The sequence below is a fragment of the Podarcis tiliguerta genome, assembly GCF_965153285.1.
Source record: "Podarcis tiliguerta genome assembly, chromosome: 1".
Classification (NCBI taxonomy): domain Eukaryota; kingdom Metazoa; phylum Chordata; class Lepidosauria; order Squamata; family Lacertidae; genus Podarcis; species Podarcis tiliguerta.
Genome location: NC_139534.1, coordinates 22124543 through 22145405, shown reverse-complemented (window position 1 = coordinate 22145405; position 20863 = coordinate 22124543). Strand labels below are relative to the sequence as shown.

At 44.0% G+C, this 20863-nt stretch overlaps 1 protein-coding gene across 3 annotated transcripts in view; it reads left to right on the top strand.

The window, feature by feature from the left end:
• Nucleotides 1-12788, top strand: part of CHN1 (chimerin 1) — a 103796-nt gene extending 91008 nt beyond the window's left edge. For all 3 annotated transcript variants that reach the window (XM_083411293.1, XM_083411294.1, XM_083411295.1), the window contains 5 exons: nucleotides 3083-3256; nucleotides 4182-4259; nucleotides 5246-5383; nucleotides 7132-7237; nucleotides 12055-12788. In XM_083411293.1, the coding sequence (XP_083267419.1) occupies nucleotides 3083-3256; nucleotides 4182-4259; nucleotides 5246-5383; nucleotides 7132-7237; nucleotides 12055-12226 (668 nt within the window). In that variant the 3' untranslated portion in view covers nucleotides 12227-12788. The remainder of the gene's footprint in view (nucleotides 1-3082; nucleotides 3257-4181; nucleotides 4260-5245; nucleotides 5384-7131; nucleotides 7238-12054) is intronic.
• The last annotated feature ends 8075 nt before the right edge of the window (nucleotides 12789-20863 follow it).

Sequence of the window (20863 nt, the reverse complement as noted above, 5' to 3'; positions counted from 1 at the left end):
TAAAGGGACCCCTGACCATTAGGTCCAGTCGTGGACGACTCTGGGGTTGCGGTGCTCATCTCACTTTATTGGCCGAGGAAGCCAGCGTACAGCTCATGTGGTCATGTGGCCAGCATGACTAAGCCGCTTCTGGCGCAACTAGAGCAGCGCACGGAAACGCCGTTTACCTTCCCGCCGGAGCGGTACCTATTTATCTACTTGGACTTTGACGTGCTTTCAAACTGCTAGGTTGGCAGGAGCAGGGACCGAACAACGGGAGCTCACCCCGCCGCAGGGATTCGAACCACCGACCTTCTGATCGGCAAGTCCTAGGCTCTGTGGTTTAACCCACAGCACCACCTGCGTCCCACATCACAGCATAGGCTAATGTAATATACCTCCGGTTTTGTTATGTCCATAAAAGCTAGTCAGCTAATTGACCGAAAAGAATTAATTGCAATGAGCTACCGCACTGTGAGCTACCGCACTGGCAGATAAGCAAGGTCAAAGGACAGTTGTCACAACTCTTAAATGTTATAATCGCGTTTGGTGGCAATTGCTGTGTGCAGGACTTGATGCTTTTGGGACACAGAGCAAAAGTGAATTGGGGTTCCAGGAGTCTAATAATCAGCTGGGTTGCAGCACTAGTAACTGATTCAATGAGCCACAGGCTACTTTCAAAGTGTTCAGCTTTTGTTGCATTGTCCCCTTGAACCCCATCCCTAGGCATTTAGGACAATTTATGTCAGTGTTTGTAAAAAGCAAAAAAAGAAGGAAAGGGTTCTGACCTCCCTTTGTCTCTTCAGCCTGGTCCTCGGACCCTTGTCTGCATAAAAGAGTCCATGAGAATATCCTTGCAGAGTTTTATTCTTAAAAGTCCTTGTGCAAAACACGACTGAATAACTTTACACACCAGCACTAACCAACCAACCAACCCAAACACCAGCCTCTGCACAAACTAACATTTCTCACTTATATATACAACCTGCTGCAGGCCGCTGAGTCATGCTGACCCAGCTTTATTCGCATTAAGGAAACAGCGGCCATTTTAGCCGTGACACCCCTTCTGTTTCTTAAATGCAAAAAACCCCAACAGAAACAATACATACATACATTATATACATAAACCCAGTTTTGTCATTAATTCATTATGGCATGGTGCTGGCAAAGGCTTAGTAAACAAATCAGCAATATTATCTTGTGATTGACAATACTCCAGTTTGATCACCCCATTCTGTATACAATCTCTAACATTCGCATGATGGATAGGCAATATGTTTTGATGCAGATTTCATTATTTCCGAGCCTGCTAATGCAATGCATGATTGGCTATCTTCATACACTTGGATAGGTAAATCTACTTTACAATCTAGATCTTTTAGTATCTGTATAAACCACATGATTTCATTGCAGGTTAGCGATAGGCTCCCATATTCTGCCTCACAGGATGAGGTCGCAACAAATCCTTGTTTCTTTGACCTCCATCCAATTATGGAATTGGCAAACATCATGACCATTCCACTTGTAGATTTTCTGGTAGCTACACAGCTTCCCCAGTCCGCATCAACAAATACTTCTAGTTTTTCGTCTTGTGTACTAGATATCTTTAAAAAACCCACCCTGCTCTTGCAGAAAAGTACAGTCTTTTATTTCCCAAATGGCCCATCGGTTGTGCAAGCACGCTAGGTATGGGTCACTTGCAGCTGCAAACAGTGGGCGTATGCTCGCCGCAGGACATCTGGAGAAGGAGCCTGGTATGTTGGAGAAACTAGCCAGCATTCCACTCGCAACCCCCTATTATCCATTACAAATTTCATTTATAGCCAACCTTTCCTTCAAAGGGCTCAAGGCGGCCATGCATAGTCCCCCTTTCCCCATGTTATCTACTGGAAAGTTTGCTGGCCTGAGAGCTGGTGCCTAAAAGCTAATATGAGCGAGTGCAAGTACATTGTTTTTTTTTTCTTTCCGCAGATCCAAAATTAGCCCCAGGTGGGACTTAGCTGAAGCTTATTTCATCCACTTGCCCCAAATCCTTCTTTGATTTCATGGCGATCATAAAACTGAAGGAACTCTCTGGTTGTCTTTTTGAGGGGCATATACATTATTATTATTTCCGTTTCTATTTGTTCTCAAAAGTGACAGAATGCCTACCCTTCCCCAGTGTAGCTTTGATAAAATACGATGGCCACGCATTAACATATGAGGATGTTTCTATAAAGCTCATTCAGCAACTATATATATTCCAGTGAATTAGAAGCAAGAAGAAGGTTAGGGCTGACTAAAATCAAATCAGCAGTGGAAGAGAAAATGACAGCTTTGCTTATTGTACTCTCAGCAAATATTTGAAATGGGTCCTCGTGGGGCAATCTTAATATACAGTGCTTACAGGTCTTGTGTTTGCTCATGCATTAATGAAAGCACATTATTACAGCTTTCACTGGAGAATGCGAGAATCGATATTTTCTGTTCTTAAATATTGTCTTTCCATTGATGCCCTGGAAGAGTGCAAGGGAAGAACGGCTTATCTGAGACATTTCAACTTGCAGTATCTGAGAATCTATTTCATCATGTTTCTAGGCTTTCTAGCGGTTTATGAAATTACATATAGTGTAATCTCTGCCTTGGTGGTCTGAGAAGCTAGAAAACATTTGGATAATCTGAAAATAAGATAGAAAGGACTGGTGGTTTTAGAAGCTGTGAAGGGGACTGCCAATGAATTTTGGATGATTAGTTTATATAAAGGGGTTGCTGCTAAACTCAGAACACTCAAGGCCACTTTGTACACATGCAAGATGGACATAGCTTGATGAAAGAACATGTGCTTTGGCTGCAGAGGGGAATAGGTTCATTCTGTAGCATCACTTCAATGCAGCATCACTTGCAATGAAGTCATATTGAAGTATATGCTGATAACCTGTTATAAACATGTAGAACCAAGGTGATAATATTCTTCAAACTGTGTACAGGTCCTGTACTGCATACAGTCACTTAAGAGATCCTTAAAATAGCAGACTCTCTAGGATTTCATAGCTACAGTTTCATAGCACTAAATGTTGGGCTAACCGTTTTGTTGTTGTTGTTGCTTGTATGCTTCTCCCACCAGATTGTGGCTTAAACGTTCATAAGCAATGTTCCAAGATGGTCCCAAACGACTGCAAGCCGGACCTGAAACATGTCAAAAAAGTGTACAGCTGTGATCTCACTACACTAGTAAAAGCGCACTTCACAAAGAGACCAATGGTCGTAGACATGTGCATTAGAGAGATTGAATCAAGAGGTAAGGCATCCTTAAATGATATTGTTGCCTTTTCTTATAATTCCTTTAGATCAGAGCTTTCCAAACTGTGTGAGCATGTCGGCTGCAGTGTGTAGGTGTGTCGTGCGAACACTCCTCCCAGGGGCAGGTAAAGGGTTAGTTTAACCTCCGGGTTGCTAGTAAAACTGAATTGCTGTGTCGCAGAAGGATGCGTGTGTCACTGACACGTAGAGTTTGGAAAACTCTGCTTTAGATTGATCTGGTTTAGCTGAATTTTAAGTTTGAAACTGTTTTGCATGACACATCTTACAAATACATACCCATTTCGCTGAGCAATTCATGCTTATCTTTGCATTGGGGTGTTTTTTGTTTTTTTAATGTAATGTCTCTGCTGAATCCCCATTATTGTTTCTTTAATGGTACAAGTTACAAAAAATATTCTTTCCAGTGCTTTAATATTTATGCCTGCTGTTGAGTGATCTCTTGTTCTACTTGCACAAATGCGCTCTTCCCAATATATTTCTGTGGAAAACAACAGGTAAATTATATATTTATAGCTAGGCACTATAATTACATATTTCCGCCTCGACGTCTACCCCTGCTAATGATTCTTTGCTTGAATGTTGCTCTTACGATATTTAAATATATGTAAATAAGCTTGGATATTCTAATGTGAGTGGTTTGTTTTCAAATTCCTTTGTGATTTGATGACATCTTCCTCATTCCAGGGACCATTATCATAAATATGTTTGTGTAAAATTATTGGGTGCTGATCACAACAGTGTTACATATTTAGGATTGAGAGCTGGCGGTGAAATTTATGCTCAGAAAGGAAGATGTGGCTTTTAAAGCTGAGCTCAGATTTATGCGTTGCTAGCAGTAAAGAAATGTGACTGTAGAAAAGATAAATATCTAAGTTTAATTGAGTCATTTGTTTTTTTTACAGGTCTCAATTCTGAAGGACTCTACAGAGTATCTGGATTCAGTGACCTAATTGAAGATGTCAAAATGGCTTTTGACCGAGGTAATATTGCTTACTGGATGTTTTAGCTTTTACATCCAACACAGTGGCCAAGACTCCAAAGCGCAGCACCCAAGCCAGATAGCAGACCATTTTTAAAATGGAGTGGACTTGCAAAGCTTGTGATATGAGACTCTTAATCTCAGCATTGTGGGTTCGAGTCCCAGGTTGGGCGAAAGATTCTTGCATTGCAAAGGTTTGGGCGAGATGACCCCTGTGCTTCCTTTACAACTCTACAATTCTATGGTTTAGTGCAGCTATGATCACGATCCATCCATTCCAAAATCTTAGCATGAAAATAATTCTTAGGTCAGGAATTGGTTTCAAGTTCCACAACTGGATGCCATTCAACACACCAAACAATCACTCCTAGGTACCCCAAGCTTCCTTCATTTCAGAAGTAAAATTTAGGACTGGGAGGCATTTCATTGCTCCTGCTGTTAAACAACTCAAGTTTTAGGGATCTTTCCCAGTCTACTGCAAATCAACCATAGGTTGACCAGTAGATGCAGATCTACTGTACCTAAGGTAGGTTTTGGCATACCAGCCATTGTATACGTTGACAGTATGAGGCCTGGTGAATTGGCCTTGATTACTGAGCAGAGGAAAGAGTAGTGTTTGTGGCTGATTTATCCAGCCATTGTCATCTCACTTAGTAAAGGAATTGCTCTTGCAAATTGAGGTAAACGTAAATTAACATTCTCACTATCTGTACCAATTCGCTGGTAAGGAAGAAAGACTTGGTTTAATGTGTAAAGCAATCATTTAATTTATAACGTCTTGTGAAAAGAAGAACAAGCTGGTTTAAGTGTACTTGACTTAGGGCTGAAATCTATGCCAATATAGTACTGGAATTGTTTACAAAAGGTTTGCTGGGACAGCAAAAAGGTGAACACCAGTAAATGTTCAATTTTGTATGAAAATAACCCTCCTACATTGTTTGCTTCTCCTCTCCCCCACCCCATTTTCTCCCTCGTTTTTACCTACAGACGGGGAAAAAGCAGACATCTCTGTGAATACATATGAAGATATCAATATTATCACAGGTGCACTTAAACTGTACTTCAGGGATTTGCCAATTCCGCTAATCACATACGATGCCTACCCAAAGTTTATAGATTCTGCAAGTAAGTTTTAGTTTATACTATTTTTCAAGTGAACTTTGTCCCCCCCCTCCCTTTTAGTGATTTTTTCCCCTACTGTTTATTACCTCTAGATTCTCCATAGGTTTTGTTTTTGTAGAGTCAAGCAACTTGTGGGGATTGTGTGTTTGTGTGTGTTTAAGCTAGAGTAACATTTTATTATACAGTCATCCTTTAGAGCAAGTTGAAGGCAACAACCTTTTCAGAAGTAGAATCAGAAACATCAAACACACACACACACAACCCTCCAATATTTTATTGTATTCACTTCTTTATGCAAGGGAGCAAGAGTAAACATTCATCAATCCCACCCACCCCCAGCAGAAGCACCAAATGTCTCATGACTTGCTAAACTTGTTTCGATCTTCTTTTTTGCATTTGTGTGACCACCATATCTCCTAACAGATAAGTTTGAAATATTAGGTGAAATAAGAAAACCTAACTGTAGGGTAGATTCTTTCATCTTCAATTCCTTTCAGCGACTCCTGTCCTAGATGCTAAACTTCAGGCAAGACAGGTTCCATTGTTTGTTTGTTTTTGTTTGTTTTTTGCTATTGTTTAAGATAAAACCTATTTGGGAAAGAAATTACTGTATTTTTCGCCCCATAGGGCGCACCGCCCCATAGGACGCACCTAGGTTTTTTGGGGGGGAAATAAAGGGGGGGAGTTCTTTTTCCCCCAGGCGCGGGGGAAGCCCGAGCTTCCCCCGACCCCAGCCCCCAGAACAGCCTGCTATCTGCAAGCCTAGGGAGCCCGGTGCAAAGTCGCGCCGGTCTCCCCAGGCTTGCGGAGAGGTGCGCGAAGCCCGGGCGCGCTCTTCAGCGCGTCCCAGGCTTCGGAATGCAGGCAGTTCTGCGCAGCAGTCGGGAGCCCGGCGCGACTTCGCGCCGGGCTCCAGATGGCTGCGCGGGGCTGTGCGAAGCCCGGGGCTGCAGGCACCTCCAGGCAGCCATTGGGAGCCCAGCGCGACTTCGCACTGGGCTCCGGAGGGCTGCGCGGAGCTGGGCAAAGCCCGGGGCTGCAGGCACCTCCGCGCAGCCTTCGGGAGCCCAGCGTGACTTCGCGCCGGGCTCCCGAGGGCTGCGCAGGGCTTCCTGAAGCCTGGAGAGCAAGAGGGGTCGGTGCGCACCGACCCCTCTCGCTCTCCAGGCTTCTGCGAAAGCCTGCATTCACCCCATAGGACGCACACACATTTCCCCTTCATTTTTGGAGGGGGAAAAGTGTGTCCTATAGGGCGAAAAATACAGTACTTTTGCCATTCTTGTGGACGTTGGTTTGTTTACAGATGGTTGCCTTGGTGATATTATCTTGTGTCGATTGCAGTAGTCATTGTATCATCAGCCTGTTTGTTGTTTTATTGTTAAAACTTTAGGCAAGGCAGGTTCCATTGGGGGTCGCTGTTCACAGTTTATGATACAGGCTAGCTGCCCATATCTGAAAAACGCTGTGTCATGCAATACTCCCTCCGTGAATGAGTCTAAATTCATTAAAAACAGACTCCCAGGGCAGATAAAATCGGGACTCCGTCCTCTGGTCTCCACTTGGTAAAATATTGATTAGTTGAGTTAAAACTAATTTAAAACTTGATAGCTGCGGAGCCACTCTCCGCTTCACAAACCATTCCTCATCATCTGTTTAATTACAATAAACTAGAACTATCTGGGAAGACTACCCAAACTCCTGAAACCCCCACATATTTTGGCTTCAGTTTGATCAGATATTTCTTGTTTCAGAAACCACGGATCCTGACGAACAGCTGGAAATACTTCACGAAGCCCTGAAACTGCTGCCCCCTGCTCACTGTGAAACCTTACGGTATCTCATGGCGCATTTAAAAAGGTATGGAAATGAATGGTCCTGTCCTCTTCTTGGTACCTCTTGGGGGTTTCTTGCCTCTGGTTCTTGGGCCAACTGCTGCAGGCATTAAATCCTAAGGGTAGGACAGAGCTGTTTGACAGTGGAATTTGCTGCCAAGGAGTGTGGTGGAGTCTCCTTCTTTGGAGGGCTTTAAGCAGGTTCTTGACAACCATATGTCAGGAGTGCTCTGATGGTGTTTCCTGCTTGGCAGGGGGTTGGACTCGATGGACCTTGTGGTCTCTTCCAACTCTATGATTCTATGACTTCAGTGATGGAAGGCATTAAGCAATACGGAGTGGCAATTTTCAGCAGTTCTCCTCCTCGCTACAGTCACATGTGTGTAGGAACTGGAGGGTCCCCCAAAACTTCTAAAGCTGATTTAGAGAAGGAAAGGAGCTGCAGCAGAAGGAAGAATTGCTGTAAAATTGCCTCCTTCCCAATTCTGTTGGTGGATGCTTTCTGGCAGTGGAAGAGACAGCATTGGAATGTCACCCTTTTTGCCCTATTCATGTGTTGAGCCCTGATAAGCAAATTCTCAACAAGAAGTGTGAATTCCATATTTCCCCCTTCATGTAACTATCTACGAAACAATGCGAGTGTTTCCATGTCAAACGAGGCTGCTTGTGAATTCAGAGGAATGATCATAGATTGGTTTTGGAATTACTTAGCCCTCGTGAGGTCACACAGCACAGTCCCTCGTCCCCATTTATTTCCTCTGAAAATAGAGACCCAGTAAAATGACTCTTTGTTTTTGCTCCCCTCCACTGAAGAACAGGTGAGATTTGTCCCTTTGGATAGCTCAGTTGGTTAGAGCGTGGTGCTGGCGTTGCACTGACTGCATGGCACTGTTCAAAAATCTAAACTTCCCTGGGAGTGTAACCCTAATCCTCTCTGGTTTGGGTTTTTGTTTTTCTTTGCAAAAACTTTTTTTTCCACCAGAAAGACATCTTATTTCCCCCTCTTTTGAGGAACTTTTTTTGATCATATAGTTTTCTTTGGGAGGATAGCATTCTGGCCATCAAGACAATGCAAAGTAATATTCTGAGCATCCCAAAGCAACCATGCCTTTAGTTAGTCCATGCAAACTTTGGATCTTCAGGTAGTTAATTTGTCTTTCCCGGTTACATGGACTATCGCATCATGCCCAGCACTGTTTTTCTTATCTACCACACTGAGCATGGCTTGGCCTACGGTTTCAAAGTAGAAATCTGGCTGAACCAACTCAGCTGTGCCAGTCTGTAATTGAAACATTAAAAAATGAGCAACCCCCTCCGCCACATCTTCGGCCCTGGCTGGCATGAACAGCAAAGTTTTGGATGCAGTAGTTGCTCTGCTCAGTGCTCCCAGCCCAGGGTTTAGGATTGCTGTACCCAGCCAATAAACTTCCAGTCATGATAGTGTGTCCTAGATTCAGGTAGCACCTTAGAGACCAACTAAGTTTGTTCTTGGTATAAGCTTCCGTGTGCATGCACACTTCTTCAGATACACTGAAACAGAAGTCACCAGAAGTCATATAAGGGTCTGGTGACTTCTGTTTCAGTGTATCTGAAGAAGTGTGCATGCACACGAAAACTTATACCAAGAACAAACTTAGTTGGTCTCTAAGGTGCTACTGGACAATTCTTTAATATATTTTGATAGTGTGCCCTGTTCTTTGAACAACCATTTTTAGTTCTTGGCAGAAGCTTTGGTTTTTTAATTTGGAAAAATTAACATCTTTGCTATGGATAAGGAAAGCCGCAATCCAGACTACGTGAAGCACATTTAAGGCCTGCTCTCCTCTCTTAACAAAAAAAAGGGGGGGTCACTTTCCCTCTATCACACCCAAAACGATTTTTCATTCCCTTTTATTAACAGCACCATTTTCTTTTAGAAGCTCAGCGAGATATTAATGTGATCCGTTGACAAATGTGCACTTGCCACTTCAGTTATGATTTGTAGTGGTTTATTCTTTAAAAAGTATTCTCTAAATACATACTCCACTCATGCAGGTATAATTTCGCAATCAAAATCCTCTTTAAAAGTCAAATGTACAAAAATGCAAATGCAAACAGCAAAAGAAGCGAGAAAGGAGGAAGAGAGTAGTTTCTGATAGAATTCCAAAAAACTTGTTATTTAGTGTGAAGGCCAGCCAGCTCTTCTCTATAGCAATAGCCAAGAAATTTCCACACAGAATTTTCTTATGACTACCACAGATGCAAGAATAACTCAGCCGTACCCATTTCACATAGGTACATAAGCAGCATCTAACTTTTTATAGGCATGCTCACGAAGACGTGTTGCAATGAGGGAACAGCTAATGAAGTCTTGTTATCAAATTCAGTTGGTCAGCCTGCTTGGCTATATTTGGACTCGCTGTAAATAGAAACTGCAGAGGTTGGTCAGCTTCAGAACAATATGCCAAACAGTTATCAGCTCCTAGTTATCATGATAGGTGTCTGAAATTTATTTTACTCTATAATATAGAACGAACACGGTGGAGAGGGGGCTGCTGATGTTTTATTTATAATTCACAGACTTCTCAACAGTGGGTATTTAGTTATATACGTGTGCCCTTGGTGGGGGTTTTGAGTTGTAATCCTGTGATATGAATTTAATCTGTTCACCAGCTAATTTACAAATATTAATTTGTTCTGAGAGGCAATTAACTGCCATAAAGCGTATTGTAGCCTCTCAAGACAGCTGCTTCCATGCTGCGCCATTCAAACGGAGTCCGAAGAGAGGGAGACAATCACTTTTCCTGTCATTTACCACATAGATTGTGTATCGTAGATGTTTATTCAATGCATTTAGATGGTTTGCTTTGTGTGCTTTATATTTATTCCATTTTACTGTTTATAACATGAAAAGGGATGTGTGTGTGGTTCTATAGAAGTACATGGCCTCTTTCAATTCTAGACTTTGATCCTTCCTCTATATCAGCGGTTCTCAACCTGTGGGTCCCCAGATGTTGTTGGACTACAACTCCCATCATCCCTGAGCTTTGGCCTTGCTAGCTAGGGATGATGGGAGTTGTACTTCAACAACATCTGGGGACCCACAGGTTCAGAAAGGCTGCTCTAAGGAGCCCATAAGGGGATATCAGTCTCACAGTAGTCCTTTAGGGCAGTAGTTTCCAACATGCTCAAAATTTGCCAAGCACCAGGAGCATTTTGCACCTGGCCATCGGCCACTTGCGACCAAGTGAAGATGCCCAGATACAGTGGTACCTCAGGTTACATACGCTTCAGGTTACATACGCTTCAGGTTACAGACTCCACTAACCCAGAAATAGTACCTCGGGTTAAGAATTTTGCTTCAGGATGAGAACAGAAATCACACGGTGGCAGCAGGAGGCCCCATTAGCTAAAGTGGTGCTTCAGGTTAAGAACAGTTTCAGGTTAAGAACGGACCTCTGGAATGAATTAAGTATGTAACCAGAGGTATCACTGTACCAGGATGGTGCCGGTCGTCTCCACCATCTGGAGTTGCCTGCCTGGGGATCCTTGGGTCTTGCCTGTTTTCACATACTAGCAACACATCCTGTAGAATTCTATCCATTATATTTTATCTGCACAATCAAAATGAATTTCAGGAACCAAAAAGTCCTATTAAAGAATAAAACGTTCATGCCGTATGGCCCCCAAATGGCAAAGAGGCATTCTGTTTTTGGTAACTCTAACCCTGGGTTTAAGGAGCCATTTGGTGCCTGGCTTAGATATCTGGATTTCTAACCCTGTTTACAAACACAAGGACCCCCTTTTAGCATCAGATTTCACGTGCTGTAATTGTTGTAAGGTCAGATCTTAAGAGTACAGAATTATCAACACAATCAGGGTGCCTACAGGGTTTTCTGGGCCCCATATGTGAGTCGAACCCCCTGCTGCACTAACAAAAGAAACTAGTTTTCATGAGAAGAGTTTGTTGGAGAATGATAACTCCTTTGCTAAACTGTAAGTCTTGCCAACTGGATTTCTGTAAAGCAGTGATCATAAAGCAGACTGTCTGGAAACGGGGTAGAGAGGGGAGAATCAGGGGCGGGGGAAGGGGGTGCGGTGGGGGCAGGCCGCCCCGGGTGTCACCACTGAGGGGGTGACAAAATGGCGGGTGGCACTCACCACGGGGCCTGCAGCGCGCCCAAGCCACACGTCTCTTCTGGGAGTGACATGGTGGCTTAGGCGTACGCAGGCTCCCCGCTGCCCCAAACAGTTCGCCCTCAGCTGTAGGGCAGCTGAGTGGGAAGAGGTAGGCAGACTCTGCAGAGGTCCCGTGGAGCATCCTGCCCCAGATTGCCCCGCCCTCACAGGCAGCTGGCCCTGCCCCTGGGCACATGCACTGCCCCAGGCACCCAATCAGCTTGCTCTGCCACTGGGGAGAATATCTGCCATGACGACAGACAGCTGCCAATAGGGCAAAATACATTATGACCGTTGAAACATTTACCGTATTTTTTGCTCTATAAGACGCACCAGACCACAAGATGCACCTAGTTTTTGGAGGAGGAAAACAAGAAGAAAAATATTCTGAATCTCAGAAGCCAGAACAGCAAGAGGGGTCGCTGCGCAGTGAAAGCAGCAATCCCTCTTGCCGTTCTGGCTTCTGGGATAGCTGTGCAGCCTGCATTCGCTCCATAAGACACACACACATTTCCACTTACTTTTTAGGAGGGGAAAATTGAGTCTTATAGAGCAAAAAATACGGTAATTAGTAGCGTCAATGTGGTTTGTGTTTCTGGTTCCATGTTTGTGAGATCAGTCTGGCAGCTACCAATAATGTCTTCCCGATGCTTTGTGTTTTAACTGTAGCCCTCCTTGTTTCAGGGTGATGCTCCATGAAAAGGAGAATCTGATGAACGCAGAGAACCTGGGCATTGTTTTTGGACCAACACTGATGCGAGCGCCGGAACTTGATGCGATGGCTGCCCTGAACGATATCCGTTACCAGAGACTTGTGGTGGAGATGCTTATAAAAAACGAAGATATTTTATTTTGAACTTGTTTGTGGGTGTGCATGTATGTTTTTAAATGAACTGCGAAAAAGAAAAAAGAGAATCCAGGGATGATGAAGGAATATTTTGAAGTGGAGCCTGCAGCGGAATTCTGATTGTGAGGTTTTTGATGTATGAAAGGTGCTTGTTTATCGTTGCTTGTGTGGTATCATTCAGACAATGTTGGGAACATATATTGTACTTTCCAGTACTAAATAGGTCTGGGGGGTTTCATCATAGTACAGGAAATTCAAACTGAAATAGGTCTCCTCCTTTTTTTACCCTCTCTTGTGAGGCTTCTGCTGCAAAGGACACAACAGGAACAGCACAGCTTCTGTGTTCTGGAATAGTCTGTGATTGTACTTTAGCATGTTTCTCAGTGTAAATCTGTTGTGGGTTTCTTACTACGTTCCGTAATTGGTTTCTGATATTTCAGTTGCGGGGGGGGGAGCAGATTGCAGTGAACCAAGACCTCTAGCTCTTCATTGACATCACCCCTCATTCTTAGCCTACTTTGAAAGATACCGTATTTACTCAAATCTAATGCGTGCCTTTTTTGGCCAAATTACCGTATTTTTTGCTCTATAAGACTCACTTTTTCCCTCCTAAAAAGTAAGGGGAAATGTGTGTGTGTCTTATGGAGCGAATGCAGGCTGCGCAGCTATCAAAGAAGCCAGAACAGCAAGAGGGATTGCTGCTTTCACTGCATAGCGATCCCTCTTGCTGTTCTGGCTTCTGAGATTCAGAATATTTTTCTTCTTGTTTTCCTCCACCAAAAACTAGGTGCCTCTTGTGGTCTGGTGCGTCTTATAGAGCGAAAAATACAGTATGTTGCGAAATTTAAGGTGCTCATTAGATTCGATAGCAGATTTACATTCGCCAGCAAATCCTTCCCCCACCCCCAAGGTTCTGAAAAATTGAGGCGTGCATTAGATTCAATGGTGCATTTGACTCGAGTAAATACGGTAATTTCTAGCTGGGTTCTATAGCATTTGTTTTAACAATGGCGTGCATTTTTCTTTTACGTTGTGGCTGCCACTTTTAAGTCATGCCTTTTTTTGTAAAGATCCAGTTAAAGGTGGCAAACTGAACGAATGAAGACTGGTTTGTTGTTGTTTTAAATGGTAATTTTGTATTTTTATTGGGCATGCGTATTAATTTATTAAAGTTTTGCGTTGGAACCTTACCAAGTCTGGCTGCATTTTTGCCCCAGTATCACAGACATGCAGCCCATTCCCCCACCCCAAACAAAAACACACTTATTTGACAAGTCCTACTTGACTTCTCGGTGGGACGCGGGTGGCGCTGTGGGTAAATCCTCAGCGCCTAGGACTTGCCGATCGTATGGTCGGCAGTTCGAATCCTCGCGGCGGGGTGAGCTCCCGTCGTTCGGTCTCAGCTCCTGCCCACCTAGCAGTTTGAAAGCACTCTTAAGTGCAAGTAGATAAATAGGTACCGCTTTATAGCGGGAAGGTAAACAGTGTTTCCGCGTGCTGCGCTGGTGCTGGCTCGCCAGAGCAGCTTCGTCACGCTGGCCACGTGACCCGGAAGTGTCTCTGGACAGCGCTGGCCCCCGGCCTCTTAAGTGAGATGGGCACACAACCCTAGAGTCGGACACAACTGGCCCGTATGGGCAGGGGTACCTTTACCTTTACTTGACTTCTCAGTTTAGCCTATTCCCAAATACAGTAGTACCTCTACTTACGAACGTGATCCGTTTCAGGGTGCCATTCACACCCTGGAAAGTCCGTAAGTAAAACACCACTGTGAAGCCCGATAGAGCGCTCCTGTGCATGCGTGAAGCGTGCAGATTGCTTCTGCGTCCATGTGCGTGGCGAACCCAGAAATAAACACTTCCAGGTTTGCCGCGTTCATAACCTGAAAAGCCACAAAGTGAAGCCAGCGTAACACGAGGTAGGACTGTAATAAATGCTCAAGACTGGAACTTTACAACCCTGTTCTCTCGTAAACAGGGTTAAGCTTTAGCCTATTGAAATCTTGAACTTAAACGTGCCTAACTCAACACAAGACCAGGCTGTTAGTGGATTGGGGAACCATTTTCAGGCTGAGGCTGCAGCCGGAAGTGAAAGTGGGCAGAGAAATGAAAGCAAATTTCACCTCCCCATAGTAGGCTGATTTCTGCACACATATCCCTCTCTATCCTCCCTCCAGGTGAGCAAGAGTTCAAAGGACGTATTCAAGGCAAGCAAAAAAACTTGATGGTGTGACGCACACAGCCAGTGTGGAGTGTGGCCTTGGGGCTAAAACAGTTTTCTTGTGGCATAAAGAATAAACGTAATAAATTACCAGGAGTGCTTTTAACCACCGATTCCTAGTTCATTTTTCTAATTAAATGTACAGCTGATGATATGCCAGCCAGCCTACTTATGCAAACCAGCAATCCAAACTTAATGAATCCAAATCATAGCTTAAATTGTTGGATAGTGACTTCCCCAAACACTCTGCCCTTCAGACCAGGGAGAAATGACCTAAAGTTACAAATTATTTGGGTATGTGTGGTTTAGCAAATCATGCAAATAAGGTGCTGTCAGTATTCCTGCAAGTCCCTTAATATAGCTGTCTTATCTTACATACAGTTTCATATATAATATTCTCTAGAAACTGGTGAGCTTTGACAAATTATGCAGGGAATTGTGCAGATCTTTTGATGGCCTATTTCAAAGAAAGGTACTAGAGAGTCTTATTCCCTTCCCCTTCTCCCTTACACATACAGCCATAATATTGTGAATCTTGCTAGTCAAAACTTAATAAACACCAATATGCAACGCTCTGACTTCCAGGCCTTGTCTGTGTTCTTTATATGCCATCGGGTCCATATGAACAAAAGATCCTACTTACTGTCAGAGGTCTGTAATCGGGGGGCCTCCCAGACTCCCTCCACTGCAAGGAAGATGATGAAGAAGAGCTGAACAAGGCTGGGTTGGGAGCCATCTTTCCACTGTTTTAGGCCTTGGCAAGGAGAAAGAAGCAAACAAGGTGTGATCTGGTGGTATTTTTGCCATGGAGCAAGTAATGAGCAGGAGGAGAATAAAGGTTGAATTCTTCATTTCCATTCACCAAGTCTGTGTTTACAGCATGGCTATATGTACAGAGCTGTCCCTGCCAGCTAAGTGAATGAGGAACCTACTGCCCACACAAAAGTGCCAGTGGTTCCTCTTTGACTTAAAAAATTGTAGATCACAGAATTGTTGAGGTGGAAGGGGTCTCAAGGCTCATCTCATCCAACCCCCTGCAATGCAAGAAACTCAACTAGAACATACATGACTGGTGGCCATCCAATCGCTGCTGAGAAACCTCCAAGGAAGGAGAGTCCACCACCTCCCAGGGGGTCATTTCCACCATCAAATAGCTCTGAGTGTCAGAAAGTTCTTCCTGATGTTTAGTCAGAATCTCCTTTCTTGTAAGTTGGATACACTGGTTTGGGTCCTGCCTACAGAGCAGGAGAAAGCAAACTTGCTCCATGTGACAGCCCTTGAAATATATTTTAAGATGGCTACCATATCTCCTTTCCAGGCTAAACATATCCAGCTCCTTCAACCATTCCTCATAAGGCCTGATTTCCAGACCCTTGATTATCTTGATTGCCCTGCACACGTTCCATCTTATCAATATCCCTTGTGGCAACCACAACTGGACACAGTATTCCAGGTGTTGTCTGACCAAGACAGAGTAGAGTGGGACTGTGACTTCCTTTGATTGGGATACAACTTTTGTTGATGCAGCCTAGAATAGCATTACCTTTTTGGCTGCTGCATCACACTGTTGACATGTTACACTTGTGGTCTTCTAAGACCCATAGATGCTTTTTCACATGTACTACTGGCAATCCAGGTGTCCCCCACATCTTATGTGTGTGCAGGTTGTTCTTCCTGCCTAAGTGTACAACCTTACATTTGTCCCTACTGAAGAAAGGGACTCCTCTGCACACAAAGAGTCCCTGGCTTAATAGATACAAGAGCCTTTGTTTGGCTGGGTAAATTGATAACAGTTGATGTGCCCACATTGTTCTGTAGCCACACTAGAATCCTACAGCTTTCGTAGACTTAAGTTGTAAAGCCTTTATTTGTAAAATCAGATGTGCCATGTAGTTCAAATTTATCTGCATTATTGAGACAAAAACTGAAATCTGCTTGGTCTTCCTTCTTTTTAAGGGAGGGTTACCCTTCCTTCAGGACTAAGAAACAAATACAAATATGGCTTTGGTATGTCACTGCAGTTCAAGAAGGTTAGTTTCTCAGATGCTCTGACTCAAGTCACAGACTATTAACAGGCCACGCAATTTCCTTGTCCATCCCCTCAACTCCAAGCCAGGGAATTAGCAGCAGACACACAGTTGGTTCAATCCAAAATATAAACTATAGCAGGACTGATGGAAGAAAATTGACATTTTCTTGTGTGTGGTTCTCCCACTTCTGTTTAGCACTAAATCATGTAATCGCCATCAGGAACGGCCCAACAAATATCTGTGGTCCTGCCAAGGCGTGACCTTGTGATTTTTCCACTACTTTTCTTTACAAGACAGAAGCAGATTCCTTGCTGAGGAAAACCTAAGATGAACCTTGTTAAGTCTTGCAAATACCTTTAAGCTGGGTTACTGCAAAACTTATGGAATATATATATATAGAGAGAGAGAGAGAGAGAGAGAGAGAGAGAGAGAGATGGTGCTGTGGGTTAAACCACAGAGCCTAGGACTTGCCGATCAGAAGGCCGGCGGTTCAAATCCCTGTGACTGGGTGAGTGCCCGTTGCTCGGTCCCTGCTCCTGCCAACCAAGCAGTTCAAAAGCATGTCAAAGTCCAAGTAGATAAATAGGTACTGCTCTGGAGGGAAGGTAAACGGCGTTTCCGTGCGCTGCTCTGGTATGTCAGAAGCAGCTTAGTTATGCTGACCACATGACCCAGAAGCTGTACACCGGCTCCCTCGGCCAATAAAGCAAGATGAGCGCCGCAACCCCAGAGTCGGTCACGACTGGACCTAATGGTCAGGGGTCCCTTTACCTTTACATACATATATATATATCTGAAAATACTACAACTGCACTAGATCAGACAAGCACATCCCCCTGATTTTACTTCTGAATTGTTGATTTCGGCATTCCAGAAGGTAAATAGTGCATTATAAATGAGGTCCAATTAGGATAATTGGATTCCTTCTTTCTAGCTATGCTCTCCCAATTAGAAATTAGAAACTATCAGCGGAAGAACCTCGTGTTTTAACAGATTGTTGCTTTCAGTTGGGACTGCCTTGTTCACTTTTAAGAGCAGCTGTCAGAATTAATGATTATTCCTCAACAACGCTGGCAGCTGTTCAGAGATCCTTATCCAAAGTGTGTGCTATCTTGTTCTAGCCATAACTCCAACTAGCAATCAAACCAGGCTTTGCTTTCTTTCTTTTTGGTTCGGAGGTGGCAGTTCCCCTCCCTCGGGGACTTTCGTTTTTGTTTTATAGCAGGAGGTGAGTCCTGTATCCAAAGGGAACAAACTTTATGGTTCAATATTTAGTCCTCTCCCACACTGAGCTCAGAACCACCCACAGGAGCCATGGGCTGCCTTGTCAATCAAGCTTTAGAGAGAGCCACCCACAGTCATGGGGAACTTCCGAACCCTTCAGCATTGAGAGCCGAGCTCGCTGGCAAACAGTTCTGTGGGGAGAGGCAGGAGTGGGAGCTGGGCTGCATTGTTCTCACTTCTGTGCGCTGGGCCCTTGCACACCTCCCCCTCTTTTACAATTAGCTAATGAGTAGGTAGGAGTCCACTCTGCCAAGCTCTACAATCCCTATGCATTTCTATAACAAGCAAAGCACTCAGCTAAACACCCCCCCCTCTCCCACCCCTTACCCCCCCCCCCCCGGTACAACAAATCATGACTATAAATGAGGGACGTCAAGCATGATAAAATCCGTCTGAGTTACTGTTCAGGGCGATGTAATTGTAGATTAATGCATTGCAAACTCCTAATAATTAGAGAGCTATGTGGCATTTTCTCACGCTATGCAGAACTGGTCAAATGTTGCTCAGAAAAGCTCGCTCTCAAAATCATGGTGAAATGGACGGTGGGTTTTCTTTTCGCGATCTGTCTGCTTTCTTTTTTCAAACAAAGGTTTGCTAAGACTGCTTCATTCCCTGTTTATCGTTCGAATCATTTTGAAATGTACCCACTTCGCGTCAGCTTACTTCGGTCAGCGGTTGAAGCCGATTTGGAAATGGCATCTGATTCTCAAATATTCAGGTTTTGTCTTGGGGTTATTTGCAACAGAGATGGAGTAAAGGAGCTCGTCTGGGCAGGGAAGTGTTTTTTTAAAAATAGAGTTTGGTCCCTAACGATTTTGGAGAAAGTCATGTTATGGCTGTTAGGAGCAGAGGGTGTTGCTGAGACATGAGCCTGGAATTGTGTACAACTGCCCCATGGGACATGCAGGTCAGTAGCTTAACACATGGGGCAGCTGCACACAACCCACCCATCTCCAGGCTCCTAACTCAACAGACCACCCAAAACCTTTTCCCCATCCGCATTATACATTTAAAGCAGTGTCATATCACTTTAAACTGTTGTGGGTTCCCCCAAAGAATCCTGGGAACTGTAATCTGTGAAAGGGGAATTGTAGCTTTGGGAGGGGTCTCTTAACAGCTCTCAGCACCCTTGACAAACCACAGTTCCCAGGATTCTTTGGGGGAAGGAAAGATCCGTAACTGCTAAGGTGGCATAAGAGTGCTTTAAATGGGTTGGCCATAATGGCTGAGAATACAGTGGTTTGTCTGAAGGAGGAATCTGCCCTTGAGATTCTCATGAGGTCCGGATCATGAAAGAAAAGGAGAACTTGTTTTCTACCCTAGTTTCTACCCCAGTACGTTTACAAGCACAATTCAAAGTTTTGCTGCTGACCTTTAAAGCCCTAAATGGCCTCGGCCCTGTATACTTAAAGGAGCATCTCCACCCCCATCGTTCAGCCCAGACACTGAGATCCAGCGCCAAGGGCCTTCTAGCAGTTCCCTCACTGCAAGATGTGAGGTTGCAGGGAACCAGGCAGAGGGTCTTCTCGGTAGTGGCGCCCTCCCTGTAGAACACCCTCCCATCGGATGTCAAGGAAATAAACAACTATCTGACTTTTAGAAGACATTTGAAGGCAGCCTCGTTTAGGGAGTTTTTAATGTTTGATGTTTTATCATGTTTTTAATATTCTGTTGTGAGCTGCCCAGAGTGGTTGGGGAAACCCAGCCAGATGGGTGGGGTTTAAATAATAAATTATAATTATAAGTGGTGGTGTTAAGCCATTATTGTTCATGTGCAGGGAGGAGGCCCCTTTGAACATGTGGCCTATCATTGGCATGGTGTAATATTAAAAATAAACTTTTTTTAAAAAAAAGGTCCCTAGTTAATGTGACTCCTTTTCAGTTGATCTTTTTAACAAGTAATCTAATCCACGAATCAACTGCAGCCCAAGCAGTTAGGATGCTGGTCACATGACCAGCATCCACACACAATATCCTGGGGCTGCTGTCACCACCAGTTACACCCTCTGAAGTGCCCAGTCTTGGAGCTGGTTCTCTATGATCAATTTCCAGCATAGAATGGATGGGTGAGGGGTAGTACCTGTAGCCCTCCAGATACTGCCAGATTCCAACACCCGCCAACCTAAGCCATGAGAGATGGTGGGAGTTGTAGTCCAACAACATCTGTGGGGGCCAAAGTGTAGAAAAGGCTCATTTGAAAGGCCATTCAGTAGATTGGGCCTTATCCTTAATTTCCTTCCCAAAAAGATGTTTAGCTGCTGTTAGCCATGATAGTTAAGAACTTCCATAATTAAAGGTGGCATAACTCACATTAGTAGATAGTGGGAATAAAAGAGTACTACTTGGAGTAGTAAGGAAGTAGTAAGAAATTGAGAGCTGGACCATAAAGAAGGCTGGTCGCCGAGGAATTGATGTTTTTGAATTATGGTGCTGGAGGAGACTCTTGAGAGTCCCATGGACTGCAAGAAGATCAAACCTATCCATTCTGAAGGAAATCAGCCCTGAGTGCTCACTGGAAGGACAGATCCTGAAGCTGAGGCTCCAATACTTTGGCCACCTCATGAGAAGAGAAGACTCCCTGTTTGAGTTGAGCTTCCTGTGTGAGCTTCCTGTTTGAGTTGCCACTAGTCAAAGATGCTAAACCATATGGACCTTGAGTAGTCATTTCTGTCTGTGTCTATAATGGAGGGGAATAAATTAGGCTTTTTTGGTTCATTAAGCTGGGAAGAACACAGTGAAGAACAGAATCTCCTAAACAGCTTAATTCCTGAGCTAGCTTACACATGGTGGTGAAAAACACTCAGAATGTCTTATTAAAAGCAAAAGAGCAAAACCCCTAGATATGACTGTAAGACGAAAAGGCCTTTAGTGCACTGAGGGTTTGTGCTATCACAACTTTCCTGTTGTTGTTTTTAGGGGGGAACTAATCACTGCTAGAAAGCTTATGTAACAGAAGCTCTCAAAAGCAACCCATTTGGCCAACTCCACCTTAGCAGCAGGGTTGGAGAAAATTGCAGAGAAAGAAACTGATTGCTGTGCTTCTACCCTTGAACTTAGCCAAAAAGGCCGGTGATTGTTCTGCTTCTGATGATGAATGTTGTATTGACTGGGG